Below are 25950 nucleotides of genomic sequence, written 5' to 3'. Positions count from 1 at the left end.
AGCCCAGCAGAGCCGGAAATGCTGCTCCCCCCCCACCCCACACCCCGTTGACGTGTGACGTGTATGCTCTCAACCCTGCGCAATACCAAATGCACAGGCTGAAGGTAGGTAGATAGAGAGCAGAGAGAAAAAGTAGATAGAAAGTGGGAATTTCTTATTTTGTTTAAGACAGTTCCAAATACCCAGGTGGCTCCAAATAGTAACTTTCTCAGCACCATGTAGACTGGCCATCTGAATGTTTGAATTTCTTCCCAGCTGGTAATCTTGATATAATGTAGATATTGGCAGCGCTTCAAGGTTAAATCATTTCCACATGCTTTTGACAGCACTTAATTAAAAAAGAAAATCTTCCTATGCCATGTTCTCTACCTGTTTTAATGTGCACCTGCTTTTTTTTTTTCATCTGCAGGAAATAGGGATAGAGTGCCAAAAAAATCCTTCCTTTATTCTTCAAATCAGTAACAACAACCTTTGCAAAATAGACATGCTATTAACTTGTCTCAATCTAAAGACAAGCCTTTTGCTGTGGACTGAAACGTTGTTCTGTTTAAATCAAACTCCCTGCCTTTTTCATAGCTGTGAAAGACTAAACACAGGGTGGAATGATTGCATAGTGGTTAGCGCCTGCCTGCAAAGCCTAAGGACGCAAATTCAATCCCCCATGTCAGCCAGATGCAAAGTGACTCATGTGTCTGGAGTTCGTTTGCAGTGGCTAGAGAGAGTTACCATTCCCCCCCCCCTTTCTCTACCTATCTGCCTCTCTCTCTCTCAAATAAATAAATAAACATGTTTGAAAGACTAAACATGATGACTGTGCCAATGAAGCATTGTGTCTGCTGAAATCTTTTCAAAATGTATTTATGCACATAGCATTGCAGATTCTCCTTTCAATCCCAAAATCAACTATCTGGGTTGATTTGGAGATAGAAGTGTGGGCCAACTACAATTCCAAGGTCCCTCATATGCTAAGATTCCGTATTTTCTTCTTGCTCGATTTATGCCCACGCTTTCCTTCATGGCCTTTGTGTTGATAATGCCAATGTGTTCCTCGAGTCATGTGCTTCCATAATGTTTTGCTTACTCTGACCATCTCCCTGTACAGCACCCCACCCCACCCGGCCCCTGTCCACACAGACAAATAGTTGCAAATAGCTGGGAGCTTGTAGTGTGAAGAAAATGAGCATCCCGTAACTTTTTTCTTTCTTTCTTTCTTCTTTTTTTCAATATTACATGGTCCATCCATCATTTTGTATGCTTAGACAAATGAGAGATATCTTTGTTCCGACTTGATCTGCAATTCTTTTGACATTCATTATGAGCATGACAGGGAAGGGGGAGAAGCCTGGTACCTTTGGGCAACATCTGATTTGTCAGGAAATTCCTCTTGCTGTGATGTGTGGGTGGGGAGAACATGGGTGATGTGATCCAGATGTGTGGGCTGCCTTTTGCCCACAATGCAGATGTGCTCTCAATGCACCCGCCCAGATGGTGACCCCTTTGGCATGATTAATGCATCCCACATGCCAGGCTTCCTCCTTTGCATATATATGTCTCGATTTCACATACTTCATGTGTTTATTTATGAGACACAGCATTCCTACATTTCATATGTGGCAGTCACTATTAAAAGCTAAAAGTTTTAACTGCTCTAGAAATTGATAAAGCAGTTTTTAAATTGCTATGAAATGTGGCTTTCATTTCAAAATGACTCCTCATACAGTTATTAAATTCATCGTGCAAAGTTCTCACTGTATCTTTGCATGTTTGAAAAATATATGCTGAATATACACTTAAAAGATAGTTAAGGAGTTATTTCCAAACATAATACATTGTAATGATTTCTTTTTGGTTTCTTTTTACTTCTGATCTTCAAAGACTATTTTAAAAAGTAGCATGTCTGTATAGAGAGTGTTGTTATTCCTTGCTAATTAAATCCAGGCAGCAAATAAGAAGAAATGGTTGATTCTTATAGATCCACGGGGAGAGAGTTCATTTTATTAAAATGTAGTCCAACGAATATAGATTTTTAATTCGTAGCATTGAGGAAATGGATTAGTCTGATAAATGTTGGCTTCTGAGCTAAAGTATAAACTATGAGCATAGTAGTTTCACTGAATTAAAATGAACAGACTCGACTTTTATTGAAAAAAACTCATTTTATGGGTGAAATATAAAAATAAATCATATTCTTAGAAAGAAAAAAAATAAATATCAGATTTTTTCCATATACATATACGTTGGTTGTTTTTGAGGGGGAGGGTTCAAAGTAGATTCTCACTGTAGCCCAGGCTGATTTGGAATTCACTATGTAGTCTGAGGGTGGCCTTGAACTCACTGCAATCCTCCTACTTCTGCCCCCCAAGTGCTGGTATTAAAGGCGTGTGCCACCACACTGGGCTAAAAATATATTTTTATTTATTTATTTGTAAGCAGATTGAGAGAGAGAGAGAGAGAGAGAGAGAGAGAGAAAATCAGTGCACCAGGGCCTCTAGCCACTGCAAACTAACTCCAGACATATGTGCCATCTTGTGCATCTGGCTTTATGTGAGTACTGGGGAATCGAACCCTAGTCATTAAGTTTTATAGGCAAGCACCTTAACTGATGAGCCATCTCTCCAGCCCCAAATATCAGGTTTTGAAAGAGGTCCATATCATTCTTTTATATCAGATGTAATGGATTTTAAAAACTCAGCAAATATATACTTTATCTAGGTAACATATTATCTCTCTGTATGAGCCAAGGCAAACAATTGACTAAAAATACTGGTTTTATTAATTGAAAAACTTTGTTATATAAACATAGTGCAAGTTGGTCATGTTCTCATCGGGTTATACTCCTATGTTCCCCCTCCCCCACTCCCATCCCACTGAGGACCCTCTGCAATGGGATGGCGGGTAATCACTGTGGGGTCAAAAAATAGGGATCATGATTTTTATGATTAATGTCAGAGCTTCACGGTTGCTAACACTGGTGGTTTGGGAGACATTCTCAGAAGACGTCAAGTCTTTCTGGAGATGGTCCAAGAAAGGGGTTCAAGCACTAGGGAAATACCTTCTTAGTGCCCCTTTCACCTATGTCTTGAAGTCCATCCAATAGTTTCGACTTATGCCCACGATTTATGCCCACCTCCAACAATTATAACCAAGTTCTTATTCAAAGGAACTACACACATGCATGAATTATTTTTAAGCTTTCTCCTTTTATTTCAGGAGAGAAGGTAAAGAAAACAAATGGCATCCATCTTTCTTTTCTAGTCTTTTCTATAGACAGTTTTCATGCATGTACATACTATATTTTGAGCAAACTCCCCCATTACTTTCTTTTGTTCCCCATCCTGATCCCTTTCCATGGAACTCCTTCCCAATTTGTCCTTCTATAGTTTGTTTACATCTTCATGCTTAATTTTGCTCATAATCCCCTCCCATTACTCTCTTTTGTTCCCCTCCCCCACCCTCTTCCACCGAATGCCTTTCCAGCTATCCCGGCCGGCATCAATCTTTTCATATCAGGATGATAAGTTCGTGGTGCGTAAGTTATAACAGCTCTCTCTTTCACTTCAGGCGTAATGAACGGGTCATGGGAAACAGGAGCCAGGAGACCAACCCTCAGTAGGGCACTGCAAGGGGACCCCAAAACTTAATTAACATCCACACCTGGATACAAAGCCTCTTTGCTAACCTCGTTACAATCATTCAGCTCAAAAGAGAAATGCTTAGTCTAAATGCAATAAAATATAAAAGACCAAAGGTCTTGGGGCCGGGGAGATGATTCAGTCAAGTGTTTGCTGGGTATAGTGAGGACCAGAAGTTCAGATCCCAAACACCCACGTAAATGCCAGGCAGGGAAGCCCGCCTCTAATCCCAGCACTGAGGAGACAGAGTTCGGAGGATCCCCAGGGCATGGTGAGTAGCTACATGAACCCTACTGGTGAACTCTGGGTTCAGTAAGAGATTCTGTCTTAATAAATAAGGTGGAGAGAGATGGAGGAGACACTCCAAGTTGACCTCTGTGACCCCACACAAGCACATACACACACACACACATACACACACAGAGAGAAAGAGAAACAAAGGTCCTATCATTGCCCAAACCTGTCTTCTTTACACGAGAGATGGCTAGCTGAATATGCCTGCTTTGAAAAGTTAACACTATTGCTATGGCAATGATAGCAAGACAACTCACAGTGTGTCCTGATACCCATCCTGTGGGACTAGAGCCAGTCAAGATTACAGAACCCTTGGGAGGCAATGGCTCTCAGGCCACCAAAGGATTGTGACCCAGAGGAAGATGGTGTGTGACTCTCACTGTCACACTGCCTGGAAAAGTCACCCGTAGGGAAAGAGGAGAGGCCAGGAGGAAAGGAGGGAGGTGCAGAGCTCACTCCTTTCCTACCGTCACCTTCCCTTTGGCAACCCTGTGCCTTGCACATGGGTGCTTCAACGTAACCACAGAGCTTTCATGGTTTGCAGAGTGCATGCCCGCATGGGTGGCATTTGATGCCAGCCTCAGCCTGCAGCACAGGGACTCATTACAGTCTTCAGTGTCCCCACTTTCAGAACTGTGGCAAGGCTCACTGGTCCCAAAGGACTTGGTTGTGCCCCACATGACACTCACTCCAAAGGAGTCAGGTGAATGGGGACCTCAGGAGATGGACTTTTTTTTTCTTAACTTAATATGTTTTTTATTAGAGACAGACAGAGAGAGAGAGAGAATGGGTGCATCAGGGCCTCCAGCCACTGCAAATGAACTCCAGACGCATGGGCGTCTGGCTTGTGTGGGTGCTGGGGAGTTGAACCTGTGTCCTTAGGCTTTGCAGGCAAGCACCTTAACGGCTAAGTCATCTCTGCAGCCCAGGATGGCTTGGCATGTCTAGGGTTAACTTACAGTTGAGTAGTAAGCCAATCACATAGCATGGACGTAAGGAGCAAGGGGGGTCTCCACTGGAAAGATTCCCAGTCATTTACTGGTGGAGGTCCTGGTGCTGAGGGTAGCTGAGTGACAGGGTTCGTGCTGGGTAGGCACCACACCTGGGCACCGTCACCACCACGCCAAATGACAAAAATGAAGATGCCGTTGAAGAGCTCAGCCATTGACAGGCTTTCTTCTGTTTGTTTCTCTGACAGCTGGTGACCTTGTTGCAGATGTGGTTCGTCCCTTTGTATTTCACAATAAAGCTTTACTGGTGGCGGTTCCTGTCTCTTTGGGGAATGTTCTCCATTGTCACCAGCTACGTCCTCTTCAGAGCAACTCGCAGACCTCTCTCAGGAAAAACGCCACGGTCCGTATTCCACCCGTCCCTGCCTCACGACCCCCTTTTAAAAAGTATTTTCACTTATTTATTTATTAGAGCGAGAGAGCACGGGCAAACCAGAACCTCTAGCCACTGCAAACAAATTCCAGATGCATGTGCCACCATGTGTATCTGGCTCATGTGGGTCCTGGGGGAGCGAACCTGGGTCCTTAGGCTTCACAGGCAAGTGCCTTAACTGCTAAGCCACCTCTGCAGCCCTGCAACCCCTTTTATCTTATTTTCATTTCCTTATTTATGTTTTTTTTTTTGAGATAGGAATTCCAGACTGGCCTCAGACTCATAATCTTCCTGCTTCAGCCTCCTCAGAATGCTAGGATTACAGGCATGCACTACCACAGCTGGCTTGATACCCTTTGTTTTATTTATTTATTTTTTTAACTTTTTTTGTTCATTTTTTATTTATTTATTTGAGAGTGGCAGACAGAGAGAAAGACAGATAGAGGGAGAGAGAGAGAATGGGCGCGCCAGGGCTTCCAGCCTCTGCAAACGAACTCCAGACTCCTGCGCCCCCTTGTGCATCTGGCTAACGTGGGACCTGGGGAACCAAGCCTTGAACCGGGGTCCTTAGGTTTCACAGGCAAGGACTTAACTGCTAAGCCGTCTCTCCAGCCCTGTTTTATTTATTTTTTTAAAAAATATTTATTTATTTGACTGAGAAACAGGCGGAAAGAGAGAGCGAGGGAGAGAGAGAATGGGTGTGCCAGGGCCTCCAGCCACTGCAAATGAACTCCAGACGCATGTGCCCCCTTGTGCATCTGGCTTACGTAGGTCCTGGGGAATGGAACCTGGGTCCTTTGGCTTTGCAGGCAAATGCCTTAACCACTAAGCCATCCCTCCAGCCCAGATACCCTTTATGTTAAAAAGTATATTTACAGCTGGCAAGGTGACTCATCCAGTAAGAGCACTTGCCGTGTAAACATGAGAGAGCCCGGTTCTCCCTGAGTTGGATTCCCTAGACCCCGTGTGAACAGCTGGGCCTACCCACACACACGTGCATCTGCCACACCACAAATAACACACGCACGTGCACACACAAGCACAAACTGAGAACGTTTGATTTCTTTCTATGTGGGAGTGTATGGAGGTTTCACACTGCTTTTAAGCTTCATTGACCTTTGGAGCTGTGCACTGTTAATTCACACTCCTTATGCCGTGGTAACGCAGGTGCCCCATAGCCTCCTTGACTCTGGGTTTCAGCTGGCGGGGGTCAGGAGAAAGAGAAGTGAAAGTCTTCAAGTGTGGAGAGCACTATTTGCGTGTTTATTTTTAGTCCCACACTGTGAGTTGTGTGGCATACATTTTAAAACAGCAAGACTTGGAAGTCCAGGCTTCACCCTGCAAACACCTTACATGTCAGAAATAAAGGGAGGACGCTACTCTTACCAGAGGTGAGGCTTGAGTGTGCCAAGGGTCACTTTAATGACCTTTGCCAGCCCCTTGAGAAGTGCACACCTCTGTGGGGACAGCGGGATCCTGCCAGCCTGCTCTCTGTGTCTTGTTCTGTCGCTACTGCCACAGAGAGGTAAGCACAGAGCATGTAAGTTGCAGTAGTCACGAGACTGGCAAGTTTGGGCCTTATTGGAGGTTAAAAAAAAAAAAACAAAAAAACCCTATAGGCTTCAGTGAAATGTTTTCCATTGTTATTTAGTCATTTGAGATGTTTCTTTTGACCCTCTAAAAGCTAGGAAAGAAAATGTTAACTATCCCTTCTTGTTTGTCAAAGGAAAGAAATTGCAGTGAGAGATACCATTTAAATCGATACAGTGATAAAAAAGGACATTTTAGTGGGGTGTGTGCTGCAGGCTGATAACCCCAGCAGCCAAGAGGTTGCAGCAGGAGGATGGTCAACTCCAGGCCTGTCTCAAAAAAAGAAAAGAAAAACGAATGCAAGGCTCACAAGTATCTTACCTGCATCCTGATTTGGGAGGAGCTGTGGTCGTTAAACTGGCCAGACTGGGGTCTTGCAGTGCCTTGCTTACCCGCCACTGCAAAGCCAACATGGTTCCTCTCCTCCTCCTCACCAAATGTGACAAGTTACTTACATTTTTGGAAGTGCTCTGAGAAACCCAGGTGTACTTGGGTTTATCCACTGGATACAGAATCAATCAGAATAGTTCACTTGTCAGGCTGGGCACATGACTCGGCAACTCAGGGCACTTATATCCTGCTGACCCTGCCTTCTCTGCATCCCCTTCTCTGACCCCCTTTAGAGACAAGACAGCCTCCTGGTGACGTGAGCTAACCTGTACAGCCATGCAAGTGTGCATCACACGGTCACCATTGCCCACCCCTCACCAGGCATGTGTGCCCCCAGGAGGAGGGACACGTGGCCCTTGTGCATCAGTTTCTTGAATTAGGCCAAGCCTTCCACCATAGAAACGATGTAAACCACTCATACCTCAGGCTAGCCCTCCACACAAATTTCAAGGATCGTGGTTCAGAAAGTTCCTGCTGATTGGAAGTGGATTGAGTTGAGCATCTTTTAAAATAATACTGAGGGCTGGAGAGATGGCTTAGTGGTTAAGCGCTTGCCTGTGAAGCCTAAGGACCCCGGTTTGAGGCTCGATTCCCCACGTGAGCCAGATGCACAAGGTGGCACATGCATCTGGAGTTCGTTTGCAGTGGCTGGAGGCACTGATGCGTCCTTTCTCTCTCTCTCTTTCTGTCACTCTCAAATAAATAAATTAAATTAAATGACAAAGTAATACTGAAAGCTTATATCCATATCATAGACCTTAAACACGTAGTGTATATTCTCCGACAGGGAGCAGGCTGGGCCAGGTGGCAAGGTTGGAGGTGAGAGAGTGAAGCCCAGTCTTCAGAGAGAGACTGGGGCTTAGAAAAGTAAAGGGGCAAACAGAGCCACATCCCATTGCACACTCTTGTGAGCGACACTCCACCCACCCCTGCGTTGGCTTTGGGCACCGGAAGATAAGCAGCAGCCGCTTCCCCGCCCATCCCCCGTTGTCCTTGTCACCACGGGCCTCGCTCTCGACTGTGACCCGCCAGGAGTGAACCTGGACTCCTAGCTCTTCCCCCAGCCTCCTGTCACCTCAGGGGCCTTGCTGTAGATTCTCTTTTTTCTTTTTTGGTTTTTCAAGGTAGGGTCTGGCTCTAGCTCAGGCTAGCCTGGAATTCACTATGTAGTCTCAGGCTGGCCTCGAACTCACGGCGACCTACCTCTGCCTCCCCCAAGTGCTGGAATGAAAGGTGAGGGCTGCCACGCCCAGCTTGCTTTGGTTTTTCTGAAGGCTTTTGCTGCCAGTAAAGAAGGAAACAGGCAAAGTGAGAAGGTCCATCTAACCCATCTCCCTTCCCTCCCTCCATCCTCATCCCCACAAAGACCTGCATGAATTAGGAAAGGCCTCAAGCATGGGCCTGTTGAGTTCTGGGTGGCGCTTTTTTTTAAAGATTTATTATTGATTTATTGATTTATTTGAGACAGAGACAAAGAGACAGGGGGGGGGAGTGAGAATGGGCGCACCAGGGCCTCCCGCCACTGCAAATGAACTCCAGACACATGCGCCACCTTGTGCATCTGGTTTACATGGGACCTGGAGAATCAAACCTGGGTCCTTAGGCTTCACAGGAAAGCACCTTAACAGCTAAGCCATCTCTCCAGCCCATGGGTGGCACTTTTGTAAGGCATCGCCACGGCTACAAGAGGTACTCTCTGGGTGGGGAGGAGACAGGATGAAGACTGGGCCCAAAGCTGGGGATATTTGTACCAGGGCTGGGGGTAGACAGCAGCAGGGCAGGAGGGAAGAGGGGAAGTCCCTTGTGATGCACAAGGGAGCATGTATGTCTGGAATTCGTTTGCAGTGACTGGAGTCCCTGGTGTGCCCATTCTCTCTCTCTCTCTCTCTCTCTCTCTCTCTCTCTCTCTTTCTCTCTCTCTCTCCCTCATTCTCTCTGTCTGCCTCTTTCTCAAACAAGTAAATAAAAATAAATAAATATTAATTAATTAATTAATTAAAGCTCTAGGTCATTCCTGAGCTTATCTGAATAAGTATACACACATATAGTTTTGTTATGTATGGTATGTTAAAATTTAAAAACTGAAAAACTAGCATGATCTTTTTTTTGTGATTCTAGCAATATTTGTAATGATTTTCATGAAATCACTTGGGAAATAGTTGTCCCAAGACTATTCCTACGTAAGATTCTAAGATGCTAAAGCCAGGACTAGTAGCACATATCTGTAATCTGTTTCAAAAACAAACAGGGCTGAAGAGATGGCTTAGTGGTTCAGGCATTTGCCTACAAAGCCAAGGACCCAGGTTTGATTCCCCAGGACCCACATGAGCCAGATGCACAAAGGGGCATACACATCTGGAGTTTGTTTGCAGTGGCTGGAGGCCCTGGCAGGCCTATTCTCTCCCCCCCCACAATAAATAAAGAAAAATAAAATATTAAAAAACAACAACAAAACCCTCAAAAATCAATAGATAAAAACATGGGGCTAGGAAGATGGGTCAGTGATTAAAGGCGTTTGCTTGCAAAGCTTGTCATCCCCGGCCTCAGTTCCCCCGTGTCCACACAAAGCCAGTTGCACAAAGTTGTGCACACATCGAGAGTTCATTTGCAGTGGCATGAGGCCCTGGCACGCCCATTTTCTCTCCCTCCCTTTCTGCTCATAAATAAATAAATAAATTTTAAAATGAAATGCAAAATACTTCATTTCATGTATTCTGTGCCCTCTGCCCCAATTTTCACTTCACAGGTTGGTCTACAAATGGTTTCTTCTCATCTACAAACTCAGCTATGCGTTTGGTGTGGTGGGCTATTTGGCGATCATGTTTACAATGTGTGGATTCAATTTAATTTTCAAGTAAGTATCTCTTTGCATACATGTATATATCTCGTTGATGCCTCTTAGCACTTCTTCGGAGCGTGCACGTGGTTATGCCTCCTTTCATCTGAAAACGTTGATCCTTGTCGCTTTTCAGGCCCACATTTTCCACAGTGGATAGCCACAGATAGTTGTTATTAGTAGAAAATACTACAAAATAAAGCTTTAAAAAAAAACGAGGAGCTTTAAAGAGAGTCAGTGCTTCATCTGCAAATTTAAGGAAGCGGTCGCTTTCAAAGCGGGTCTCCAGCGGTGGTAGACAGAGTATTTGGGAAGTGCGCATTTCCTCCTGTGACATTCAGGCATCCAGAGAGCTTCCAGCACCTTCTTTCTGAAAAGCTTCAGCCCTGTGGTGGTCACTGCAGTAGACACTAGTAGTGATGACTGATCACTTAAAAGTCGAAATAGGATGAAGTGTAAGATGGATATTGGGTTTCAAAGACAATATGATGAGAAAAAGGGATAGTATTTTAAATATACTAGTGGGATAAATTTTATACATTTCCTTTTATAATTTTTTTGGAAAACATCCATAAATATAGACAATATGCCATGATTATAATCCCCTCTTACTGCCTACTCTGAATCCCCTTCCCACTGAATCCCATCTTCTTTCTAACTGGTCTCCTATTTTGGCGTCATCCTTTCTTTCTATTATGTAGGTTTTGTATAGGCAGTGTCAGTCACCAGAGGTCATGAATATCAAGGCCACTCTGTGTCTGGAAGACAGCATTGTAAGCGCTCCTCCCCTTCTTTTGGCTTTTACATTCTTTCTGTCACCTCCTCTGCAATGGCCCTTGAGCCTTGGAGGATGTCACATGTTTCTTTTTTAAGTTATTTTATTTTATTTGAGAGAGAGAGAGAAGCAGATAGAATGGGTGTGCCAGAGCCTCCAGCCACTGAAAACAAACTCTAGGCACATGTGCCTCTAGTGCATCTGGCTTATATGGGTGTGGGGAATCGAACTTGGGTCGTTAGCCTTTGCAACTAAGTGCCTTAACCACTAGACCATCTCTCCAGCCTATCACATGTTTCTTTGTAACTTTTTCATTTTGCTGCGAGAATATGTAAAATGCACTTAAAGGGGATGTGTTCTGATAAATATGTCCATTTCAGCAGAGTATAACCCTCACAAAGTGCATTTACACAAACTGTATCTTAAATGATAGAATCTTATGACACCTGCATCACGGACCAACCTGTCAGGACGTAGAGCTGACCCTGCGCTTGTGACTGCATTTCCACTGGCCAGCACTGAATGAACATTTATCAGTGTTTTGTTTCTGGTACCCATTAAACCTCTTGTTTGGGCAGTTTCAAAAGAAAGAAAATGGGTTCTCGCTATTAAAAGATAGGAGCAAAGGGATCCCAGGACTGTAGACATGACTTAGCAGTTAAGGTACATTGCCTGCAAAGCCGAGGGACCCGTGTTCAACTCTTCAGATCCCACATGAGCCAGCCACGCAAGATGACACATTCACACAAGGTGGCGCATGCATCTGGAGTTCAATTGCAGTGGCTGAGGCCTTTGTGCACCAATTACACACACACACACACACACACACACACACACACACACACACCATTTCTCTCTTGCTTTCTCTCTTAAAAAAACAAATTACAGGAAGAAAAAGAAGTAATGGGATACCAGAACATCTTGTGAGAAATAAAGAAAACCAGGATGGATAATCGTGCCTTTGACTCAGAACTGGGTTCCCATTTACAAAGGTGGCTGTTGAGCCTGCGGTGATGAGATTCTCACAGCTATTGCTGAGGCCGCAGACCAAGCCTGCATTCTGTAATAGGGATTTAGAAAGTATTGCGCAGTTATGGGAAGAAGCTCAAATAAAAATCCCCCAGAAGCCTCCTCATATTGAAGTTACTCCAAGACTTTCGTACTGTAACAGAAACTGAAAACAGAGACTGGCAACCTTGGAGTCATAAAACAAGCCAAGTAATTGGACGGAGAGTCAGCCCTGCATTCCCATAGGCACTTCCTAGGGCAATGCAGCCGTCCAATTTTATAAGCATTTCATGGAACTTCCAGAGAGAGCTCCTAGCATTTCTAGCAGAAAAGGATAGAGAGTAATTGTAATGCTCTATTTTTTTTTGGCTTAAGTCATAGAAGGAGACAGATCATATCATTTTAAATGCACATCTACAGTGTTTTATTTGTGTGGATGTAGAGATACTTGAAAAGATTTTCATGAAGCACTTGGGACTATAGTTGTCCCAAGACTATTGCTACCTTCGATAGTAAGGTCCTTATCCATTCTTAGCTTAGAACCTTTACACGTGTGTATGTTATTGTGGAAGGGACAGTATGTAAAGCAGGGAACTAACAAGGAGTCTATGAGAGGAAAAATGAGTCTTCACGAGAGAAGGGAAGGGAAGGTTGTAGATCTCGAGTGGTCCAGGAGTCAAAGAAGCAATGCTGGGAGTGGAGAGGTGAAGGCACAATAGGGGCAGGGTAGCAGAGCAGGAGACGGGGAAGGAAGGGTGAAACCAAAAGTAAGTATTAGCAAAGAGTTTATTTTAGGACTGGAGAGATGTCTTCGCAGTTAAAGTGCTTGCCTGTGAAGCATAAGGGCCCAGGTTCGATTCCCCAGGACCCACGTAAGCTAGATGCACATGGTGGTGCATGCATCTGGAGTTCATTTGCAATGGCTGGAAGCCCTGGCACACCCATTCCCTCTCTCTCTGTCTCTGTCTGTCTGTCTGTCTGTCTGTCTGTCTGTCTGTCTGTCTCTCACTCTCTCTCTTCCTCTCATAAATAAATAAGTAAAAATAGAATATTTTTTAAAGAATTTTTTAAAGATTCTTATCCATGAGTGATCTCCTACAGTTTTCAATGAAGCATACCAAGAATTGAGCCCTTTAGACTGGTTTAGAACTTATTTGTTCACTACTAATCACTGTGACTATATTAACATTCTTTTCTATGGAGCCACAAGTTTGTTACTATACTTTTCATCACTAAGATCATAAATACATACTGCTGTGTGGTATGAATGTAAAACAACTCCCATAGACTCATGTGTTTGAATGCATATACCCCAGTTGGTGGCATCATTTGAGAAGGTTGTGCCTTGCTGGAGGAAGGGTGTTCCTGGGGTGGCCTTGAGGTCTCATAGTCCAGCCACACTGAGTGTTCTCACTCTCTCTACTTCCTCTCTGCTGATTTGGTGATATGACTCTGGCTTTCTGCTCCTGCCATACTTTTCCCACCATGATAGACTTTCCCTCGAAACCGTAAACCAAAAATGAACCTTTTCCTTCCACAAGCAGCTTCTGGTCAGGTATTTTGTGCCAGGAATGAAAGTAGCTGATACAACTGTCCTTTGCAAGGAACGGAGAATGAATGAGTAAAGGGTGTATATTTTCCAAATATTCAAAGTTGTCTGCCTTTACTATGTACTCCTTAAATGAAGAGAGCACACAACATAACCAGGAAAGCTGAGCATAGTAATGTACATCCTAGGAGGCTGAGGCAGGGGTACCTAGAGCTGTAGGCTAGCTTGGGCAACACAGTGAGACCCCGTCTCAAAAAATAAACATGCCCACATAAGCCAAAAGCACATGGTGGCATCTGGATCTGGAGTTGGTTTGCACTGGCTAGAGGCCCTGGCACGCCCATTTCCACTCTTTCTCTCTCTCTGTCTCTAATAAATAAATAAAAATAATTCTTAAGACAGGCATGGTGGCACACGCCTTTAATCCCAGCACTTGGGAGGCAGAGGTAGGAGGATTGTCATGAGTTCGAGACCACCCTGAGACTACATAGTGACTCAGTAAGGCCTAGCAGGACACTCCTTAGCATTTTAGATTGCTTTACAGATAAAATACCAAAAAATAAAGTACAAGGGTTAGGATTTATAAATTAAATTCAGGACTAGTTACTCACTTTACAAAATGTTTCAATGGGCTGGAGGGATGGCTTAGCTGCTAATGTGCTTGCCTGCAAAGCCTAAGAACCCAGGTTCAATTCCCCAGCACCCACGCAAGTCAGATGCAAAAGGTGGTACATGTGTCTAGAGTTCATTTGCAGTGGCTAGAGGCCCCAATGCACCTATTCTCTCTTTCTCTCACTCTTTGTCTGCCTCTCTACCTGCCTCTCTTTCTCTCTCTCAAAATAAATAAATAAATAAACTATTTTTTTAAAAAGGGATACTTGTTTTAAGGGTAGAAGAAAATGCTCACAAAGAATTAAAGTGTATTTGAACTACAACTTAACTTGCAAAAGTTAAAATGGTCTGGTTAATACACAGCAACTGTGGCATCCTAGCAAAGAGACTTAAAACCTCAGCTGGAGTCTTGACTTTGTTATATGAAGCAAATAAATTGTCCCAAGTCCCCATGCTGTCACACGTAAAGAGGGGATAAGAAAAGCTACCTAGGGCATTTATTAGGAAAAACAGAGTATTTGAAAGCATCCCATAGAATCTGAGGTATATAGAGATTTTCAGCCCTTGTCTTGCTGTGGTCATCCTGACAGCCTCTTAAAAGATCATCTGTGGGGCTGGAGAGATGGTTCAGCAGTTAAGGCATTTCCCTGCAAAGCCTAAGGATCCCAGTTTGACTCTCCAGGATCCACATAAGCCAGATGCACAAGGGGGCGCATGCATCTGGAGTTCATTTGCAGTGGCTGGAGGCCCTGGTGTGCTCTTAGTCTCTTTCTCTCCCTCTAATAAATAGATAAATATGCAGCTTAAAAAAAGGATAGACTGTGAAAAGACAAAGGTTCTAGATTTACCAAAAAAAAAAGATACTATCATCCAGGCCCCACCACAGATCAACCGAGCTAGGGGTCTTGGAGTGGAAATATGCATCAGTGTATTTTTAGATCTCCCCAGGTGGTTCTGATGTGTGTTTGGTGGGTGGAAACTGTTTCTTTAGTGGCTGATGTTAGCTGCCCTTGTCATCCTCTGGATCTAAGGAGTTTCAGAAATTATTGCTGCACAGGTCTCTTCTTGAGACCTGTGACTGCCCCCCAGAGATGTTTTGTTTTTTTTTTTATTTGTACAAGTTACCCAGGTCTTTCTGTGTTCAGTCAACCTTGAACCCCATGGTTAGAATGTGTTAGGAGCAATAGTTAGAAGTAAAAATGGGGCACTTGGGCTGGAGAGATGGCTTAGCGGTTAAGCGCTTGCCTGTGAAGCCTAAGGACCCCGGTTCGAGGCTCGGTTCCCCAGGTCCCACGTTAGCCAGATGCACAAGGGGGCGCACGCGTCTGGAGTTCGTTTGCAGAGGCTGAAGCCCTGGCGCGCCCATTCTCTCTCTCCCTCTATCTGTCTTTCTCTCTGTGTCTGTCGCTCTCAAATAAATAAATAAATAAATAAATAAATCTTAAAAAAAAAAAATGGGGCACTCACTCAGCAGTGACAAGATCACCATGGCAACCAGGGGCCAAGACCAGAGGGGACCAAAAACCCACTAGGAGCTGATATGCAAATGAGCTAACCCAAAGGTGGCTATCAGCAGCTGGGAAGCCTGAGGAAACAATGGGCATAAGAGCCCCAGCAAAAGCTCGGGACATTGTCACTGGACTCAGAGAGGCAGATCCACGGCTCCCTCTGGGTCGACACCCACCACCAGGAGGAGCAGTGGGGTCCCTGGGCAGCCTGCACAGAGAGGAGCAAGGCCCCGACCCTGGACCAAGTGAGGGTGCAAGTGAGTGACCCCCCCCCCCAGGGTTTTAGGGCTAGGAGGCTAGGATTAGTTGAGAGAATAGGGGAGAAAAGGGGCCTGGCTTAATTAACATGTGTGAAGAGTGAATAAAGTGTGGCAACTGAATTAACATAATCTGCCTCTTGACTACTGAGTTTAGCACTGGTGACAGAATGGGCTGGTCCTAAGAAGTGTTTCAAGATGCCAGCACCCTCCCTGTCCTGTGGTTTCACTTTCTGTGGTTGCAGTTCCTCACAGTCTACCACCATGATCCAAAATATTAAATGGAAAGTTCTGGAAATAATACTATTAACATGCGTGCCATTCTCAGCAGGCTGATGAAATCCTTCTCCTCTCTCTTCCATCCCGTTTGAAACCTGAACCATCGTCTGTCTAACATATCCATGATGTATATGCTGCCCACCCATTAGCCCCTCAGTAGCCAAGTTAGTCGTTGGATTAACTATCAAGTAAGCCTAATGTAGTTAATAAGGATCTGAAAGCGCACACTTTATTACAGTACCTTGATCATTGTTTTAAACTTTTTTTGTTTTGTTTTGTTTTGCTTTTCGAGGTAGGGTCTCGCTGAGCTAGAGCTCAGGCTGACCTGGAATTCACTATGTCATCTCAGGGTGGCCTCGAACTCATGGCACTCCTCCTACCTCTGCCTCCCGAGTGCTAGAATTAAAGGTGTGCGCCACCACGCCCGGCTGTTTTTAACTTGTTACTGTACCTAAACTATAAATTACATGTCATCCTAGGTCCGAATGTATGTACGTGTTTTAATGACCTTTCTCATTGCTGGGACAAAATGCCTAACAAAAATCAGTTTCAGGCTGGTGAGACAGCTTAGCAGTTAAGCGCTTGCCTGTGAAGTCTAAGGACCCCAGTTCGAGGCTTAATTCCCCAGGACTCACGTTAGCCAGATGCACAAGGGGGTGCATGTGTCTGGAGTTCGTTTGCAATGGCTGGAGGCCCTGGTGTGCCCATTCTCTCTCTCTCTCTATCTGCCTCTTTCTCTGTCTGTCGATCTCAAATAAATAAATAAAAATGAACACAAAAGAATTTTAAAAGAATCAGTTTAATTCCAGCCTGGGCTACAGTGAGACCCTATCTCAAAAAACAAAGCAACAAAAAAAAAAAAAAAAAAAAAAAATCAGTTTAAGGAAGGAAGGGTTTATTTTGACTTGTAGTTCAAGGTCACAGTCCATCGTGGCAGGAAATTGAGACAGCAGCCCATGTTCAGTCCACAGTGAAGAAGCAGAGAGTGATGAAATGCTGGTCTAGGACTCCAGCCTATAAAACATTGTCACCCACAGTTAAGTTGGGTCTCTCCATTTCAATTAACCTAATCAAGATAATTCTTCACAGACCTGTCCAGGTGCTGATTTAAGCTAGATAATCCCACACAGATGACTCTAGGTCCTGTCACACTGAAAATCAGTATAAACCATCATGTATGTATGCATGTATGTACGTATGTTTACATGTTCAGGGAACCAGCATACACAGGGCTCAGGACTGTGCAAGATTTCATACATCCATAATGGTTTTGGAATATATCGCCGGAAGACAGGAGTGCTACTCAAAAATGTCTTTGACTGCTGGAACTGAGTGATACAATTTAAGGGCAATTTAGAATTTTTTTTTCTTTTTTTTTTTTTTTTTAAATTTAATTTATTAGTTTTCTTTTCAGTAACTACAGGCAGTTTGGTACCATTATTTAGGCTCATCTGTGATCTACCCCCTCCCATTAGACCCTCCTTATTATTGAAAATGGGTCGTGCATTGTGGAGTTAGCCCCCAGTTATTAGTATGATAAATGTCTCTGCAAATCATGACCCAACATGTAACTCTGACATTCTTTCCGCCCCCTCTTCCGCAAAATTTCCCTGAGCCATGTTGGGTTTATTTTTGGTCTGCTTCAGTGCTGAGGTGTTGGGGACCTCTGAGGCTCTGGCTCTCTGATTTGGTAGGAGTTGATTTTTCTCTGCGTTGATCTCCTTCCCCTTTGTGCTGGTATCCAGTTCACAGGAAAACATCACCCTTGCTTATTTAGAATTTAGAATTTTTAAAACTTCTTTTGTTTTATAAACATGCCCCACTGATCCATCTCTCCAGCCCAATTCTCTCATTTTACGAAGAAGATATAAATAAGCAAATGAAAACTCTAGATCCGCAAGGCACTGCTAGATACTATGGCAAGAAGCATTTCCCAGCCTTCCCCTTGTCCCAGCCTTACCTCCTTATTCACTGTTTTCCGTAGAATCAAAGCCAGAGATTCCATGGACTTTGGCATCGTGTCCCTGTTCTATGGCCTCTACTACGGAATAATGGGGAGAGACTTCGCTGAGCTCTGCTCTGATTACATGGCTTCGACCATAGGGGTAAGTATTGATTTCCTTGTTTGAAGTGGCTTGTCACGGGGAGGAGAGGTCTCATTTTATAAATCTGTATCCATGTTTGCATCATTTCATTCCACACTGTCGTGGTTCACCCCAGATGCATTGTTCCCTAGAGCCTCATTGTACTAAAAACATTCTTTGTGAGTTAACTAGAAACTACAGTCCTTATATAAATAAAACATACTGCTTATTTGGGTAATCACACCTGCATACTCAAGTTGCAAACATTTAAATGATTAATAAGGGCTGGAGAGATGGCTTAGCGGTTAAGGCATTTGCCTGTGAAGTTTAAGGACCCAGGTTCAATTCCCCACTACACACGTAAGCCAGATGCACAAGGTGGTGCATGTGTCTGGAGTTCGTTTGCAGTGGCTAGAGGGCCCTGGTTGTGTGCCCATCCCCCTCCAAATAAATAAATAAATAATTTTTTTAAAGTATTAACAAGGGCTGGAGAGATGGCTTAGTGGTTAAGCTTTTGCCTGTGAAGCCTAAGGACCCAGGTTCAATTCCCCACTACACATGTAAGCCAGATGCGCAAGGTGGTACATGTGTCTGGAGTTCATTTGCAGTGGCTGGAGGCCCTGCTACGCCCATTCTCTGTCTTTCTCTCTCCCTCTCTCTCTCTGCCTCTTTGTCTGTCACTTTCAAATAAATAAAAACAAAAAAGAAAGTATTAACAAAAGTTCAACTGTAACACAAGAACATTTGTCTCTGCCAGAAACTCCACTGAATACAAATAAAAATTAAATTTAAAGAGCTAGAGTGTAGCTCGGTGGGCGCATTATTTTTTTTAATTATTTATTTATTTGAGAGTGACAGACACAGAGGGAAAGACAGATAGAGGGAGAGAGAGAGAGAATGGGCACGCCAGGGCTTCCAGCCTCTGCAAACGAACTCCAGACGCGTGCGCCCCCTTGTGAATCTGGCTAACGTGGGATCTGGGGAACCGAGCCTTGAACTGGGGTCCTTAGGCTTCACAGGCAAGTGGTTAACCGCTAAGCCATCTCTCCAGCCCAAGTGGGCGCATTATTGCCTAGCATGTGAGAAGCCCTGGGTTGGATCCTCAGAACTGTAAGACAAACTTTATTTTTTGATGCTACTTAAAATACTCCAAAGTCCACAATAATTCAGGGTAGTGTGCATTGTAGAGATGAATCACCACAATGCACCATGTGAAGTAGAAGACGTAATGTATGTTAAACAGATTCTGGCCACACAGCGGCGTCTGGAATTTTCTTTTTAAATTCCAGATAGTCGTGATAGTTGTCTGTGTTTCTTTTCCAACCCCCTTAACATTAAAATTCAGAATAGGCACGTTCTGTGGTTAGATGGTTTCCAGATTCAGATATTGGGAACAGTCACCTGTGTGTGGCCATCACTAAAACAGCCACAAACACAGCGCTCCAAGTTTCAGGTGGGCACTGCCCCTCCTCCACCTGGCTCTTGTTGCACAGACATTCTGAAGCGGAAACAGGATGAGGAGAGGAGTGAGCTTCAGAGCCCTTCTTTCTCCACTTATGTGGCCGGACCTAAGTGGACAGGACGCCCCTCTTCATCACAGGCTGTGTCCAAGCCTTGGAGTCTACGAGCCATCACCCATGGAGAAATGTTGGAGTTCCTCTGCCATGCCTGTGTGGGACACATACCCTTCTTATAAGGCTGAGGATAGGCACAGGAACAAACATTTCCTCTCTCAGTTCTAACAAAATCCAGAAGTCAAGGCCCTGAGAAAAATTCCTGAAGCCTCTTGTGAGCCCGAGAGGAGCAAGTGGGTATGTGTGCGCCCTTCCGTGTTCTTTTGTGGACCAGCAGAAAGAGCTTCCACATGTTGACCAGGAAGAAGAGAGTGTATCTGTTGAGACACAACCAGTTCACTGTGCACCAACCACAGGCACTTCTCACCGGATCCTACCACCTAGTCCTCAGTCTTCATACCTTCTGTCATCCTCATTCCAGCCCCAACTCTATCTTATCTATCTATCTATCAATCGATCGATCGATCGATCGATCTATCTACATATGCATATGAAAGATCACTACTCTTATAGCCACTAGTGACTTGGGATGTACATGTGTGTTCCCGTCCATGTGCATGCAGATGTGTGTGCACAAACACACCCCACACACATGTGTACTTGTGCTTGTGACAGAGATAAGGGGGAAGCAAAAGAGAAGCAATCTTGGGCTGGAGAGATGGTTTAGTGGTTAAGACACTTACCTAAGAAGCTTAAGGACCCAGGTTCCATTCCCCAGGTCCCACGTAAGACACATACACATGGTGGCTCACGCATCTGGGCTTCATTTGCATTGGCTAGAGGCACTGGTGCAGCCATTCTCTCTCTCTTTCTCCCCTTCTATCTCTCTCCACTAAATAAATAAAAATAAAAATAAAAATAACAGGCTGGGCGTGGAGGTGCACACCTTTAATCCCAGCACTTGGGAGGCAGAGATAGGAGGATCACCATGAATTCAAGTTTCTCCTGAGACTACATAGTGAATTCCAGGTCAGCCTGGCTAGAGAGAAATCGTGCCTCAAAAAACAAACCAAAGAGAGAGAGAGAGAGAGAGAGAATCAATCTCCACTCCCCTTTCCTGCTAGAGTCTGAGCCTCACCCCAGGTGAATTAAATCGGAATCTCCGGGAGTGGAGCCAATGCATCTGCTCTGTTTTAAGAACCTAAGACAAAGGAATAAGCTATGAAACCATCTGCAGGCATGGACAGACCATAAATGAATGTTGCTGAGTGGGAGGAGCCAGTCCCCAAAAAGCTCCGTGCTGTGTGATTCCAATCATAGGATATCTTGGGAAAGGACCAACTCTGTTGCAAACAAATCAGTCATTGTTGGTGGGGTGAGGGCGGTGAAGGACTGAAAGGGGCTGATGGGGTGAAGCATGGGGAATGTTTTGAAAGCATGCCATTTGGTAGCAGAATGATGGATCTGTAACACTGCGTTCTTCCAAATGCACAGGACCCTGTAGCAGAAACGATGTGTCTTCATGCATGCAAAATGTAAAAATCTTTTAGAAGGTCAGAGATTCCCGTGATAGAATGCAGACTCTAACAAAAGAATCTAATAGTATTAAAAATGTGTGAAGTAAAAAAGCTGGGCGTGGTGGCACACGCCTTTAATCCCAGCACTTGGGAGGCAGAGGTAGGTAGATCTCCATGACTTCGAGGCCACCCTGAGACTACATAGTGAATTTCAGGTCAGTCTGGGCTACAGTGAGACCCTACCTCAAAACCCACCTCCCCCCCCAAAAAAAAAAACAAAAAAATAAAATAAAATGTGTGAAATAACTTTACCAAGGCTGGTAAGGAAGGTCTTATCCTACATCATAACTTTAGTGAGCCAGTGTTGCAATGGGAAATGCATCTGACTGCAAATTGGGAGATTTTAAATAACTTGTAGATGAGCAGCGATTATAAGGCTGTAATAGATAATATAATACACACACACACACACACACACACACACACATATATATGATTATATGAGTGATTATAAGGCTAGCTGCAAAGGTAACTATATATAAGTATTGTACTATAGTTGATAGATGGTCATTGCCCTCAGAGATATGGAGTAATGATTCTGATATATGCATTATCAAGTTGAAGCACTAAATAAATAGGTAGCTCATAGTGGAAGATGGCTTTCTCACAGTCAGAATGAGAGATTATAGATAAACATAGAAAAAGAGCTAAAATAATCTCAATAGTAATAGAGTAGAATTGGAGACATCAACGTTAATTCCTGTTTTTCTTAGTATATATGCAGATCAATATATACAGAAAGATCCAGAAGCATGTGTGCACACCACACAGGTAGGTCTATACAGATATTTTTCCTTGTGCCATTAGCTAAGAAGTCCTAGGAGCAATGGCCCCCTCCAGGGCCTAGGTCTTGGTTTCTAATGTCAATGTGCAATAAAAGAATCCAGACTTCTGGAGAAATAGCTGACTGGATAAATGAACAAGGAATATACATATGACCTGGAGCATGCTCCGTTGCCTAGAGCTAATGTGCTAAAAACCAAACAAGCCTACAGAGACAGGGATGTCTAAGACACGGGCACTCCCAATGCCCAAAGCAGCAATAGTGCTGAGTCATAAACCAGAATACAAAATAAACAGCCATGAGGCTGGAGAGATGGCTTAGTGGTTAAGGTGCTTGCCTGCAAAGCCAAAGGATGTCTGTTAAATTCCCCATGACCCACATTAGCCAGATGCATAAGGTAGTGCATGTGTCTGGAGTTCATTTGTAGTGGCTGAAGGCCCTGACATGCCCATATTCTCTCTCTCTCTCTCTCTCTTTCTGTCTCTCTCTCTCTCTCCTTCCCTCTTTCACTCTCTCAAATAAATAAATAAAAATAAAAAATAAATAAAATAAACAGCCATAAGTCCATATTGACATAAATAAGTAATAGTATAAAGAAAATAAATAAATGGAGATCACATAGATCCTTACAGACCAACTCCACATACTTGATGGAGTCACACTACCTTTCTGGAGGCTATGATGGTTAAATTTTGAGCCAGTTGTTCATGGAAACGCTAGGCTAGAAGTGACTGTGAAGGTCTTTCATAGACTAACATTTCTAACCATCAGTTGATGTTAAATGAAGGATATTATCCTCCATCATGTGGGCAGACCACCTCTATTCAAAGGCTTAAAAACCAAAAACTGAGGCTTCCCAGAGAAGGAATACTGTCCCTAGGTATAATCTCAACTCTTTTTGTAATTTATTATTGTCATTTTACTTTGTGTCTTTTATTTAACTTTTTTATCAACAGTTTTAATAATGTGCATAATGGATTTTGATCATAATCCCCTTCCATGACTTTTTTGTCCCCTTTCCCCATCCCCCCTTCTGTTGAACCCCTTCTTTCCAACCAGTCCCTCTTCTATTTTGATGTCTTTTTTTTCTCCCCTGGATCATCCACGGCGACATGGTGATGGGCCTAATATTGTGCAGCTCTTGTGTATGTAAAATGACAGTCACGATGAGGTCCTGTGTTACCAGCTACCTTGTGTCCAGAAGACAGGATTACAAAGCACTCCTCTCCTTCCTTTGGCTCTTTCCACCACCTCTTCCACATGGTCCCAGAGTATTGGGGGTGTGACAGAGATGTCTCCTGCAGTTCTGAACACTCTAATGTCTCTTCTTTTCAGAGCTTTGATGAGTTATGGGTCTCCTCAGTGGTCACTGTTTAGGTCTACTGCTGCTGCCCTGCCCTGTGCGTTTCTGACTTGCAGTCTCCACAAGCTATAGGCTGTACCTCAAAATAAATCTCATAATAACACAATGCAGAAAACTGGGTGTGGGCATATGAACACTCTTTATTATTGTTGTATATTTTCTTTTAGTGTAAAACTATTACAAAATAAACATGGTCTTTTAAAAAGCCCTCCTGGAGATTCTCATCGTTACCATGTTGCAGAAAACACTTCCACAGCCCTGGAAGATGTGGATTGGCCAGTACAGATTCTAAATGTGTTACCTTCTGGGTGGGGTGCGGGGGAATTAGGCTGTGTGCTCCCAGTGAGAACATGGGAATTTTAAAAGTAAATGGACACTTGGATCTGCTCCAAGGCCCTGAATGGGAATCTCCGGGAGATTAGAGGGAAGGGCCAGTGAATGGATATGTTCAGGAGCTGCCCGCCCTGGACAACACCTGTCACTCAAGGGCAGAGCAAGCGCAGGGTGCTGATGGGAGGCTCTAGCTTGCAGACAGTGGCGGGACGCCCCTTTCCAACAGGACTCTGCTCTTTTCCTGGCAGTTCTACAGCGACAGTGGGATGCCCACCAGGATACTGTCAGACGATATCTGTGCCATCTGTGGGCAGAAGATCCTTGTGGACGTTGATGAAGAAGGACTCATTGAAAACACCTACCAGCTGTCATGCAGTCACATGTATCCTTCCCATAGAACCCGTCCTTGCCCGTCCCCGAACCTTTGGCTTCTCGCCCTCCCTGTCTTGCTTAGCTCCCTTCCCCAAGCCCCAGACCTTTATCCTCTGGCCTTTTCTGAGAGTTTGAACAGCCCTTCTAAATAAGGAGTTGCTAATTAAGATGCATCTCCTCATCTATACTAGTTTCCTTTAAAAGAAACGATTTATGAGAGAGAGAGGCAGAATGAATGAGAGCAGGCATACCAGGGCCTTCGGTCAAGCAAACACACTTCAGATGCATGTGTCACGTTGTGCATAATGGCTTTTCATGAGTATCGGGGAATCGAATCTGGATGTCAGGTTTTGTCAGCAAGCGCCGTCAGCCACTGAGCCATCTCTCGAGCTTGCAGTTTCCTTTCTTCAAGAGAGCTCTCCACGTCCATGGCCAGGAAGGCTGCTGCAGCCCAGGAGGGTGTCACTGGGAGCTGGTGAAAGCCATGAGTGCACAGCCAAGAGGGCGCAGGGACCGAAGAGAGTGAGAGAGAGAAAGAGTGACATATTGTCCCAGGGGGCATCACTTAGTGCCAGAGCACATGATTACCAAGAACCTGAATTCTGTCCTAGCACAAACAAACAAACAAACAGACAAACAAAAAGTATTGGGTACAGGGAGAAGACTTAATCATATGGACAAAGTCAGCAGACCAAGAAATACGAAGTGCTATTGGCTACAGATGATCTTGGGAACCCGCTGTACCAGCAGTGTGACGAGCGGGGAAAACCAAGCTCCTGTCCACTTTCCAGGAAAAGATCTTGTAGAAGGAGAATATGGCCGGGCATGGTGGCACACACCTTTATCCCAGCATGTGGGAGGCAGAGGTAGGAGGATCACTGTGAGTTCAGGGCCAGCCTGAGACTACACAAAGAATTCCCAGTCAGCCTGGGCTAGAGCGAGACCCTACTTCAAAAAACAAAAACAAAATTCTTTGGGCTGGAGAGATAGCTTAGCGGTGTAGGCACTTGCCTGTGAAGGCTAAGGATTCAGGTTTGATTCCCCAGTTCCCACATAAAGCCAGATGCACAAGGTGGCTCATGAGTCTGGAGTTCGTATGCAGTAGCTGGAGGCCCTGACATGTCTGCTCCCCCCCACCTCTCTCTCTCTCTCTCTCTCTCTCTCTCTCTCTCATGTTTTTCAAGGTAGAATCTCTCACTCTAGCCCAGTCTGACCTGGAATTCACTATGTAGTCTCAGGGTGGCCTTGAACTCATGGCAGTCCTCCTACATCTGCCTTTCAAGTGCTGAGATTAAAGGTGTGTACCACCATGCCCAGCCATTCTCTCTCTTATCTGCCTGCCTCTTTTCTTTCTATCTCTGTCTGCTTGCAAAGAAATTTTAAAAATAATAATAAAAGGACTCTAGGGCCTGGGGCAATGGCTCAGTGGATAAAGCACTTGCCACCCAAGTGTGTAAAGACCTGAGTTCGGATCCCCAGCACTCAGGTGAATGCCAAGTGTGGTATTGTGCCCCTGTAAGAAACTTAGGAGGGGAGGCAGGGCAAGCTGGCTGGCTGGAGTAGCCAAATCAATGAGCTCTGGGCTCAGTGAAAAGCTGTATGTCAGTAATTAATGTGGAGAGTGAGAAAGACAGCTGACCTCAACCCTTGGCCTACACATACACACACACACACTTATGTGTGTCCATACACATACAAACATACATACACCCTCCACACACACGCACAGGTAGTGCAACACTTCAGATGGCAATAGGAGTGAACAACATTTGGAGCGTTCAAATCCTTTGCCTACGAGTCCTCTTCAAGT

General features: G+C 44.4%; 1 protein-coding gene across 3 annotated transcripts in view; it reads left to right on the top strand.

Moving 5' to 3' along the window:
* Positions 1-25950, top strand: part of Rnf175 (ring finger protein 175) — a 57233-nt gene that overhangs the window by 25882 nt on the left and 5401 nt on the right. For all 3 annotated transcript variants that reach the window (XM_045130512.1, XM_045130513.1, XM_012948194.2), the window contains 4 exons: positions 5125-5279; positions 10036-10143; positions 18098-18218; positions 24017-24150. In XM_045130512.1, the coding sequence (XP_044986447.1) occupies positions 5125-5279; positions 10036-10143; positions 18098-18218; positions 24017-24150 (518 nt within the window). The remainder of the gene's footprint in view (positions 1-5124; positions 5280-10035; positions 10144-18097; positions 18219-24016; positions 24151-25950) is intronic.

The sequence above is a fragment of the Jaculus jaculus genome, chromosome 12 (genome assembly GCF_020740685.1).
Source record: "Jaculus jaculus isolate mJacJac1 chromosome 12, mJacJac1.mat.Y.cur, whole genome shotgun sequence".
Lineage (NCBI taxonomy): Eukaryota > Metazoa > Chordata > Mammalia > Rodentia > Dipodidae > Jaculus > Jaculus jaculus.
Note: the sequence above shows the minus strand (reverse complement) of the source record. Positions and strands in the feature narration are given on the sequence as shown.